Source organism: Artemia sp. Qi Xiang Cuo, chromosome 11 (assembly GCF_049724085.1).
Source record: "Artemia sp. Qi Xiang Cuo chromosome 11, ASM4972408v1, whole genome shotgun sequence".
NCBI lineage: Eukaryota > Metazoa > Arthropoda > Branchiopoda > Anostraca > Artemiidae > Artemia > Artemia sp. Qi Xiang Cuo.
Genome location: NC_142804.1, coordinates 64,817,106 through 64,829,375, shown reverse-complemented (window position 1 = coordinate 64,829,375; position 12,270 = coordinate 64,817,106). Strand labels below are relative to the sequence as shown.

The 12,270-nt window shown below is 36.7% G+C and overlaps 1 protein-coding gene across 8 annotated transcripts in view; it reads right to left on the bottom strand.

The window, feature by feature from the left end:
- Window positions 1–12,270, bottom strand: part of LOC148947248 (zinc-regulated GTPase metalloprotein activator 1-like) — a 261,597-nt gene that overhangs the window by 227,213 nt on the left and 22,114 nt on the right. For all 8 annotated transcript variants that reach the window (XM_089097348.1, XM_089097347.1, XM_089097351.1 and 5 more), the window contains exons 3-4: window positions 11,081–11,177; window positions 1,652–1,803 (exon numbers count right to left, since the gene is read on the bottom strand). In XM_089097348.1, the coding sequence (XP_088953474.1) occupies window positions 1,652–1,803; window positions 11,081–11,177 (249 nt within the window). The remainder of the gene's footprint in view (window positions 1–1,651; window positions 1,804–11,080; window positions 11,178–12,270) is intronic.

Below are 12,270 nucleotides of genomic sequence, written 5' to 3'. Positions count from 1 at the left end.
TGAGTTTTCAAACACCTTTGGTCCTCAGTTTTATAGATTATGAGAAAGCGTTCGATTCTGTTGATAGAAGAGCTTTAGTAAAGGTCTTATCCTTGTATGGTATACCAGACAAATACTTTAAAGTAGTTAGTACTATGTACGAGAATAACACTGCTACGGTTAACGTAGGAAATTTACGTTCTATCCCCATTTATATGGATGATTTTGATGGAATTTGTCTTAAGGAGCACAGGGAAGGCAATGGGAAAACGCAGAATCAAATAAGGAAGTAAAACTTTCCTGGACCTAGAATATGCTGGTGATTTAAGCATCCTAAGTGAAGATTTTGAAGATTTTGCGAGTTCAGGGTGCTAGAATAAGTTTGAAAATTAATGTAAAGAATACTAAGTCACTAAGTCTAAGATTAATTGAAGTTGAAAGGTGACATTGAGAAACGAAAAGATCGATCAAGTGGACAGCTTCACTTATCGAGGTAGTATTATTAGTAAGTACAGCGAAGATGTCAAAAGTAGAATAGCCAAGGTCCAGGGTATTTTTTATCAGTTGAAAAAAGTTTAGAAGAATAGGAGGATAAGTCTGCAAACCAAATTAGAAAATTGGAAGCTACAGTGATGATAGCGGTTAAGTATGGTTCTGAAGCATGGGCACTCCAAAAAACGGAGGAAGATTTGCCACATGTTTTCCAGAGAAATTGGCTACGGACTGTTTCGGGTACCCGACTGACAGAGGGTATCTCATACAGTAGGCTCTACGAAAAGTGTGGTTCAATCCCGCTTTCTAGGGCTATAATGAGAGAAAGGTTGAGATGGCTAGGGCACGTTCTACAGACATAGGATGACCGACAGCAAAAGATTGTCCTTTTTCGACCGATCGTCTACAGCTCAACGAAAAGCAGGTCGTCTTCGATTGGGATGGCAGGATATCGTAAGGAAAGACTTAAGGAAAATGGGAACTTCCTGGGAGGGTGTACAGTGGGAGACTTTGCAAAGAATAAGATGAAGGAGGAGCGTGCGTAGCTGTGTTGACCTCAGGCGGCATGGTTCTGCGGTGAGGTGCTATTAATATTAGTAATCAAAGTAGAGTAATGAGATAAAAACAGAGAAAGCAATACGAAAAAATGTGGAGCCATAGGACAAAAGTAATGAGATAAGTGGAGATCACAAAAGACGAAAAAGAGTGGAATAATAAGATAAAAGATGTGGAGTCACGAAGTTGAAGTAATGAGATAAGGGGTGACAACAACAAAAGACAAAAGAAGTGGAGTAATGAGACAAAAAAAGGTTTTGATTTATGAGCTAAAAGCAATCAGATAAGTGGAATAATGGGATAAAAAAATATGGAGTAGTGAGATAAGTGAAAATTACAAAAGACAAAAAAACGGAGTAATAATATAAGAAAATTCGAAACAATGGGACAAAAGTAATGAGACAGGTGGAGATCACAAAAGACAAAAACAGTGGAGTAATGAGATGATGTTTTTCACCTAGTTGATTGTTTCATTTTTGAAAGCACTCACTCCAGTGCACCTTGTACCACCAATAAAAAAAAAGCAGTCCCTCCCCTTTTGGATTCACGTTTTATTAAATAATATTGACTATTTGACTTTTTTTCAAATCCTACAATAAATTTTTAAGAAATTCACTCGTTTTACCGTCTAGAAAAACATCACTTTCGAGTTCTTTGTCTAGCCAGAATATAGATGCAATAGGTCCGGGATCAGCTATACCACTTGTTTCAATGAGAATATAGTCAAATTTTCCACGCTTTTTCATCAAGCTTTCAATTGCTGCGACTCCGCTGTCTCTAAAAATAAATTCGATTTATTATTTTTACAGTTAATAAATTGCATTGCGTCGCCCCCTTCATGCAATAAAGGAAAATATGATCAAAATTATAAGTTGAGTTGCAGTAGTTTTGGGCCACAAAAACCCTAGTTCGAGAACAAATCAGACAACGAAGCACTTTCCAAGCAAACTTTTATTTTTGTCCCAATTCTTTTAATTAAAAAAAATTACTCAGTAATTAAAAATAAAAAGGTTCTACTGGTAAATAAAGGTTCTTTGCGTAATGCTGCATTACGTTAGTTCTATCAAAAGGTCGTCTGTGTGACTTCAGTCTCTTGTTATCAAAACAATAAAGTGTATTATAGATTATAGTACAGGTAATTATGATTTTGAACTGGTGAAATATTAGCTAAAATAAAATTATATTAGTTCTGTGAGCTGTTAAAGACAGAACGAGCTACAAGCAGGATTGAAATATGACAAACAAGAAAAAAATAAATATCAGTGAAAAAAGAGGGCAATGTTAGCCAGTGGACAGAAAAGAAGCGAAAATGACAGAAGCAGATATTTCGTCAGGGACTTCCGCCCAGCCGTCTTCAGTGGTCAAAAAAAGAAGAAAAACTCATTTTTTGAAGTAACTCTAACAGAGCAGAAGATTGACTGAATCCAACCAACCAAAAAAAATAGCCAAAATAAATGAAAGACTATTCAGCAGTTAGATTGGGCAAGAATTCTCTGTACGTGATAATTAGCCAGAACACACTCAAGTTTTTGATCTGAATGTAAGATCCAAGAAAACCGGTTTCATAGCCACAAAGACAAGTAGTGGGTGACAGAATGCATTAGTAAGTAAGCAAGTATGACGGGACTAGACCCTCAAGGTCCAAACCGGCGGTGCTAAATCTCCGTTTCTTGGCCCTTCAGCCAGGAAGTGCAATGGAGGGGGGCCAACCATCCTGTGCTGTCACACACCCTTCCTGTATACCTATCCCAGATATCCATTTATCCCATTTACCCCTTTTTTTTCAGCAGCATAATTTTAAAGCTGGGTCGACTCTGGCTGAGTTTACAGAGTCACGCCACTGACCCCCCTTCTCAAACCAAATAATTGGCTACACTAGGATTCGATCCCCGTCCTCTCAGACAAAGGATCGTAAATCCAGCGCACCAATCCACTCGGCTAGGAAGTTCCTGAAAACGCGTTTGCAAAATATTGTTATATCAACATAATACTGTTTTATTATTACCTACCCCCCCCCCCCACCTAGTCTATTGTTAAATTTAAATTTATATTTTGAGTTTGGCCAAGAATGTAATCCCAAAGAACTATGAGAACTTTTCTGACAGCTAATGTATCATTGGGCCTTTCCCGAGAGTTTGTCTTTCTGATATCTAAACTTAAATGATTAAGCATTGTCCTAATTAGCTCTTGGAGTGCAAGCTTTACTTACTTAGACTTAGTTCCTCCCACGCCGTTTGGTGCATAAGGCGACAACGTCGTCTCTTCACGACGACCTCTGAAGAGCTTGAGACCACAGATCTTTTCATGTATTAGATCCGTCCTTTCACGTATGGCGGCGTTCGTAATTCTTTCGGACCATTGGATCCCCAGGATGCACCGAAGACAGTTATTTTCGAAACATTGTATTAGTTTCTCAAGTTGTTTCGTCAGTGCCCATGTCACACATCAATAAGTCAGTATAGAGAGGACATTGCTATTTAGGAGTCGGAGTTTGAGCTTCAGAGAGTAAGCAGCATTTTTCCAAACTATTTTTAATGTGGTAAAAAGAATTGTCTGCACAAGCAATGCGTGTAGTAATTTCATGTTCGAGACTTCCGTCAGATTTGATGAGGCTTCCCAGATACTTAAATTCTATAACCTCATCTACCTAATTCAAACCGACATTCAGTGGCCTGGCCGGGGCTGTATTTACGTTGTTAGGCATAACTTTCGTCTTTTGAGTACTTATGAACGATCCAACTCGCCCAGGTTTGTTCGAGAGCTCGGTGATGTTCTGTTGCAGGTCTACTCTTAGACGAGAGAGGGGCGCAATTTTATCAGCAAAATCAACGTAAAAGACACTACGCGTCTTGTTCAACTGTATCCCTCGAACAAAATGACAGGACCACAGTACATAGTCAATGAGATTCGTGAAGAGTACAGGAGAGAGGGTACAACCTTGTCGCACACCAGAATTGACTTGGAACCTTTTCGTCAGGTTTCCATCGTCGGTTCGTATGGCGGCTAGCTGGTCATTATATAAAGCAACAATAATACTAATAATCTTGTCTGTGGGCCTGTAATATCGTAGTATTCTCCATAGTGGTTCCCTATGTACTGAATGGAACGCCTTTAAGAAATCAACAAACGCTATTAATATTTCGGTTTCACGCATATTCGGTTCTTCAATTATAATTCTTAGGCTGAATATTAGATCAGCATAAGATCTACCTGACTGAAAACCGTGTTGCTCATCTCTCAGGATCTCGTCAATTCTCGACTGAATGCAATTCAAGAGTATTTGACAGAGAACTTTACTTCCTATGGACTGTAGGGTTGTATCTCACCAATTGTTACAACCCACAGTACCGACCTTTCTTAAAAAGTATTATAATGCCTCCTTTCTTTCATTCAGTTGGGACACTCCCAACTGAACACTCCGGTTTCCCAAATTTGATTTAAAATTTCGTAGGGAGGCTTCGTCACGACCGAGGCGCCATATGTCAATAATTCAGGTTGTACGCCATCAATTCAGGCAGCTTTGCCGTTTTTCAGGTTGCGTAGTACGGTTTTCACTTCCAGAAGGCAAATGGATTAAACGTTGATTCCAAGATCGACGAGCGGAACACCAGGCGGAGGCTCCATGGGATTTACAGGAGGACGAAAATTTAGTACTTCGTTAAAGCATTCTCTCCAGCTATTATCAATATCTTATTTCCTCGTAAGTAGTTCGCCAGTCTTACTTGCAACAGCGCATGCTGGCTTTCGTAAGTCACCAGTGGTCTCTTCGGTTATTCGACACACCATTCTACTGTCGCCTTTCCTGGCAGCTGCCTCAGCTTTGGCTATTTTTGTCTCCAAAAAGCAATGTCTGTCATTCCTTGTGGACCGCTTTACAGCTTTGTGGATTTGTTTATATAGGGCCTTGAGTTGGTCTTTGCAGTGATGGGTGACATTACTATCACAGCTGTCTAGCTGGATCTTTATTTTTCTCTCTTGCATGAGTTTCCACGAGCCATCGCTGATCCACTGTTTACTCTTCTTTTTCGCGTAACCAACCGACTCTCCGCGGCTCCCCTTACACACTCCACAAATCAATTCCACTTCTCATCCACTGGGACACCGGTTTCATCGTATGTAAGGTTTGCAAACTTGTTAGAAAGGGTAACACAATATGCTTGCCTCACTTGTCTATCCTGGAGCTTCTGAATGTCAAACACTTTCACATTATCTTTGTGCTTGGCAATAGCCTTTAATTTTAGTGAAAAACTAGCAATCACTAGTTGGTGTTCCGAGTATGCATCGACCCCACGAAAAGTACGTACATCTTCCAGACAACGTCTGTGACGTTTTCTAATAAGAGCATGGTCAATTTGGCTCCGTATAGTCCCATCAGGTGAAGTCCATGTATATTTGTGGACATCACGATTAGGGAACCATGATCCTCCAACAATTAGGCCATGGCTAAGGCAAAAGTCTATTAATCGCACTCCATTATCATTTATCACACCAAGACCGTGCTTGCCAATCACTTCAGGGGCATAGCTGTGGTCATTACCAACTTTAGCATTAAAATCACCACACAAAACGAGAACTTCATGTTCAGGTACTAAGTTGACTAGATCATTTAATTCAGAATAAAACGCATCTTTCACAGAATCATTAGCCTCATTTGTTGGGGCATAAGCAAATATAATTGCCATTTTCGACTGAGAACTAATAAAACGAGCTTTTAGCATCCTCTCATTTATTGGCATAAATTCGAGCATCGATTTCTTAGCCGCTTTGCTCACAGCTAAGGCAACTCCAGCTTGACGCCTCCTCTCCTTTCCAGAGAAGAAGACTTCATATGCATCGACATGCATAGAACCAGGGCCGATCAGTCTAGTTTCTGATAGAGCTGCTATATCGACATTATAGGACTGAAGGGTTTTAATTACACCCTCAACGCGGCCAGGCTGAGTATCTGGATTGATCGTCCTGACGTTCCAGAATGAAAGGCGAAAAGATTGCTTCGTTGTCAGAAAACGTCTCCGGGGTGGTCCTTTGTTGTCATCTGTGAAGTCAAATCAGATCCGAGGCAATTGATTCTCAATGCGAAAATCATCGTTTTTTTTACGGGGACAGTTGATTGGCCTGTCGTTCAAACCTCCTCCTTTCCTGGCTTGGGACAGCTTTAATAACGCCTATTAATAAGGGGTCCAAATTCCCGCTGATGAAGAAAGTAGTTAGTAATATCGAACGGATCAAGGGGCCGACTTTTAAGGAAGAGTGACCTGTGTCTATAGAACCTGAAATCTAAAGAAAAAAAAGGGTATTTTTGTGACTTTTTACGGATCATTTAATTAGAACAATAAGAAGCTTTTTTAACAGTACTAACAAATTTAGCTTGAAGAGCGAGGTGTTAAGGAGGGGGCAACCCCTCTCATGTACTTAATAAATTATGTTTTTTTTTAAGTTTTAACGTTGTTCCTTACATTCAGTTGAGATTTTTTTTTTATTTAATAATAGAACAGGAGCGATAAATGGCATTTGTCCTCGTTCTTTTTTCTATGCCTCCAATTTTAGCTTATTGTGAGATCGGACCAACCTGACATGTTGAAAAGTAATATTTAACAACAAGTTAATTATTTTTGTTCTTAACTAAAAATAATTAACTAATAATTATTATCAAATAATTATTCGAATCCCACACCTGAGGAAACTTCTATTCAAAGTCTGAATTTTCTTAAGGGAATTTTTGTTGTAAATGTGTTTTCTAGTCAAGCTCAAAAATATCAAGTGCACTAGCCTTTTCAATATTCAAAGCTTCGCAAATTTAAAATAGCAAGTTTTTTTTTTTCTTAGTGGCAAGGATGTTTTATCCGTTTGCGATATATTATACTATCTCGTCAAGATAAGTAAATTATGTCATTATGCTTATGATGATTTATTTTAATATTTCAGTTATTATGGGCTTGAGTTCGTTCTTTTTTTCTATTTAGTATAAAAATCTTAAATCTTAAAAAAAATTCTCATTCTTCTTAGCCAAGAAGAATAACAAAATTTCAAGAACTTAATGGGCCCTTAGCCAGATCAAAAAACTTGACACGAAGAAAAAAGACAAATTTTACATGCTGCCATAGAGTTTTCTTATTGAGCGATATGTTCGTGTTTTTTTATTTATGGCCCTTAATAAAGGGCCATAACAAATGACTTTGCCTAATCACTCTTAACAAATAGGTTTTTTTACTGAGCAATATTTCGTTCTTTTCTTCATGGCCCTTAACAAAGGGCCATAACAAATTGGTTTGACAAATAACTCTTGCCAAAGAGGTTTTTTTTAACTGATCAATATTTTCATATTTTTTTCTTAATCTGGCATTGATAAATAACTCTTGACAAGGAGGTTTGTTTTTACTGAGCAAATTTTTTTTTTGTTACATCTTACAAAAAACCAAAAAAAAACACGGCGGGAAAATAGCCCACTGCATTGCCCCGCCATGTCTCACTTCACTTGCTGATATATTATTTAAGAATCCCTTAATCAGACAATCATTTAATTTTTGTAAAGTATCAAGGACACCAAAATGAAAACTTTTTTTGACCAAGGGCCACATCTTACGTCTATTCATACCATAAAATCACGATTACCTACAATTCTTCTTTAGGTTGCTCCAAAATTACAAAGTTTTGAGGGCAGTACTCCATTCTTGTCAGTGTTGCCACGTTTAACCGTGATAATAAATAAGCAAAACTAATTAGTATAATTTTAACCGCACTTTTCGAATGTATAAATTCAAACATTAAAGATATGTTAATTCCCAAAGACAACTAAACCTTTAAAGCTTCTTCTTTTGTTTTTGGTGTTTAATTGTCGTCACCTTTCATAAGTTGATTTATATTAAGGCCTAGTGAGGTGATTATTTACCTAAACAAACTTTGCTTCAGGTTTTGTTATCTTTATTCTTGATGAATAACCCTTTTCTTCTTAAAAAAAAATGAAAGCTAGACATTCTTAAGCTGTTTGGTACCTTATGATTTTAGCCGATTTTTTGGCTTCGATTTTTGCCGATTTTTCACCCACGTTTATGTCTTCTTTTTTTCTTTTTTTTTTCAATTTGGTGCCCGCTATTAATAAAGACTATATAAATGCATATGGAGGTATTCCTCACAAAAATTGAATTCTTGGTTTTTCTATTTTTTTAAGATATATGTATTTGAGTAATTTCCCGCTTAATCAATTCAAACAATCAGACTTCACTTTCATTGTCCCTGGTACGTTAAATTAAATACGATTGTTAATTATAGAAAAGGAAAAAAGTCGGAATGAAAATTTTCATCCGATGGTGAAACGCAAACCATTCAATGTGTCGTACATTTTTAGCTTTCACACAGTTGCCTCGTGAAAACTACGCTTTTGATGCAAGACATTTAGAGAGAAATTCTTTTAAGATACAAAAAAATAGCACTGTTTTTTTTTTCAGTACCAAGGACATCAAATTGACTTTTTTCCCCCCACCATAAGTATATTCATGCCTGAAAACTGCAATTTCTTAAAAACTTTATTTTATTTGTTTCAAACCTTTGAAGCTTTTAGGGAAGCATGACATTTTTGTCAGTGTTGCCACGTTGGGCCGTGAAAAATTCCAAGATTCAAAAGATAAAAGTCAAACATTTAAAAATTCAAAGATCCATAATTTGTTGATACACAAAAACAACTAAACCTTCTATGGAAAGTTAAACGGTCTTAAGCTATTTGATATCATGTGTTTTTAGCTGATTTTTTTTCTGATTTTTAGCTCAATGTTCTTTGTTAACTTTGGCACCCCCTAATACCAAATCTATAGGCTATAACTGCATATGGAGATCTTTTTCACAGAAATTTGAATTCCTGATTTTCTCTTATTTTTTAAGATATATATGATAATGTAAGTTTCCGATTAACCAATTCAAACTATCAGATTAAATTTTAACTGCCCTTGTTACTTTAAGAAGAAGCATAATAGTGCTCTACAAAAATTCACTAGGGTGATTTTAATTTCAGCCATCTATTCAAAACGTGTAGAAAAGGAGTCTTCAGAAATTTAGTAAAAGAACCGGATCAAAGTGACATTAAAAATTATTTCAATTACATGGGAATGCTACCCAGCTAGTTGCTATAAGACCAAATTCTTTATCATTACATCACTGTCATCACTGTTATTCTCTGTAATCTACTGATATTCGGTCAGATTTTGTATCCCTGAACTCTATAACTTCTGCAGTACTTTCTGATTCATAGTGTCTTTCTGATTTGGCTTAGATAGATAGATATTTATTGCAATAAAAGCCGCTTTGGGCCATGGCAAAAAAATGGAAAATCACACAAAATAATAGCACATGATTATAACACTCATAGCAAATTATGGTAGCCTACATAACAATAACAACGCAAAATTACAAAACAAAACAAAAACATAATAAAGTACACAATATCAATAAATTAACATACATAGATAGATGTATGTTACATCTATCAAGGGCCATGACTACAAAAAATAACAAACAAGAAAACAACTTACACACATACAACAATAATTTCAACACTCACCCCACCCCCTTTACAACAATCTATCTCTATGTGACATACCCAATTTTATATAATTTGCTATCATTCTTATTGTCCCATAATTTTTTGATCCCATTACTGAAACTGAAACCAACCACTCACTTGTCGCCACATTACCAAAAAATAGTTCTTTCCTTAAATCCTGTAATTCGGGACAAAGGGCCATGAAGTGAAGCAGATCCTCACCATTTTCTCCACACATAGGGCATGAGTAAGGACCGTCCTTTACCCTTACCCTCCCTAAATATTTCCTCCTTTCTCCTAGTGCTAGAAAATTACCACTCCCTGATATATACCACTTAATTTCTTCACTATTTAAACCCGCTTTAAAATAAATATCATATCCCCAGACCTCCTTCCATTGCCGGTAAACGCCGAGGGACACCGAGGCTGCGACTTCACACTGCCATTTCTGAATCTCCTGATCTTCAAGCACACCCTTTACTAATTTTGCTACATTTCCTACTTCCAGTCCTATCCCCTTCCCTTCATTCCAAACACCTGATAACCCGCAACTGTTTAAGATTGATTTCACCTGGGAAGCCCATGAAATTTTCCTTCTATCATGCACCACCTCCAGATAAGCTGCATTTACTAACCTATTATTCTGTAAGCCAATCACCTTTTCCCAAATATAATTTAGATTTTTAGTTTGTATAGTAGAAATACCGAGGAACATCCAAATAAAAATATTTCTTGCTCCCTGGACCCATCTTAGGTCTATTCATACTTAAAAACTCCAATTTTGTAAGATTATTCCTTCTTTTTTTTAATTAGGAAGTTTTTACGTCATTACCACACTTTTGTCAATGTTGCCATGTTAAAAAGTGAAAATAAATAATCGAAACTAGTTAGTTTTATTTGACAGCATCTCCCGTCCGTAAAAATAAAACATTAGCAATCGGTTGATAACAAAAGACAACCAGACCTTCAAAGGATGTTATGTTTGTCGTACCTTTTTAGCTTTCACACAGTCAGTTCAAAAATTAAACTTTTGATACATGTATCTAGTGTAAAATGCTTTTAAAAGACCGAAAAAGCATGGTTTTAAGAAAAAGCAAAATTACACTATCTGAATTTTCTCTGAAGTGATTTTGGTTTCGGCCAACAATTGGCCGAAACCAAACCTTTACTAGCCAAACTTTACTAGCCGAAACCTTTTCCACCAACAAGTGGTGGAAAAGGAGTATTTAAAATTAGAAGAGTTGGAGCAAATTGATGCTGAACCTTACTTCAGCTATTCGCAACTAGCCTAATCTTTGCATCACGGCATCACTAACACCAATAATATTCTGTGATTCAGTTATTCTTAGAATCACTGAACTCTGTAACTTCTGAGGTGCTTTCTGGTTTTCAGTCTTCAGAACGTTAGTTTGTATAGTTAAAATGCAACACCATTACAATATTAAAAAGAAACAAATTAAAGTAAAAATTCTATCCAAATCTAAACAGCAAAAGAATAAAATTGTTTAAAAAAAATAATACTTTACGGAACAGCAGAGGCACCCATTTCTCAGCTCGAGCCATTCTTCAGAAGACTTACCATCCAAAGTGTATGATAAAGCCCTTTCACCAGCGCTACCTACGAAAATAAAATTTGCGTCAAGTATTTGGGAAGAATGACTTACTGGAAAGATGACTTATTAGGAAGAGGCAGAAACTTAAAAAATCGTCCTATCTCGTCCATTACAATTTTTTTTAGTTTTTGTTGCCAAACTATTCAGAACTGACTGGACAGTGTTGCCATAACTTGTAGAGCTCGGATAAGAGATGTGAATAAACGACAGAAAGATAAAGGTCGACGCCTACTTTCCCGGAGATCTTAGAAACCCCTTTAAATTCTCCTATTTTGCGCCGGAGATAGAAATATTTCGAATTAATGAATCATCAGAAAGTATGAATTTGTTTTTTTGGTTAAACGGAGCAGAATTTTCTTTTTAAAGTTCAGGAAAGGACAGTCCGTAAAATTATTCTAGAATACTTTCTTTGAAAACGTTAAAAATTGGCTGAAAGAAAGTATCATTCGAATGATTTGACAGCTCTGGGATTTTACGGTTGTAAAATTCCTCTCGTTAACTTTTCGAACTGTTTACATATTTAAAAACTCCTATCAATTTTTTACTAAAATTACTTTAGGAATCCCCTGTGATGTTAGGAAAATTTTCTAAGTGGCCCTTTGCCTTTGAGATAGTCAGCTGACGCCTACGCCGTATCCAGAGGGGGGGGGGACGGTTAGGGGGGTTTGACACCCCCCCCTCTGAAATGCTTGTTTGACTCGTAAAAACGTAACAAAAATGCATATAAACAAATTTTGTATGCTTTTTTTGAGGTTCCTTTGTGTAAAACAACCCCCCCCCCGAAAAAAATCTTTGAGTAAAAGCCCCCCAAAAAAAATCGTGGATACGGGCTTGGCTGACGCTGAGACTCGCAAAACGATTTTTAACGCCTCGAATTGCCTTAAGAAACATACAGATTATAGTGGCACATATTGCTCGGTGTTGTATGTAAGGTGCATAACATTTTCCTATTTCTACTGAAATTATGTAATTCTCACCCTTATGCAATTCTTACCCTTATTTAATTCTCACCCTTATTTAATTTATTACTGTTGAGTTTAGAGTATACTTAACACGACAATTATCATTAACAATAATTATTAATTATTATCGGGGGGA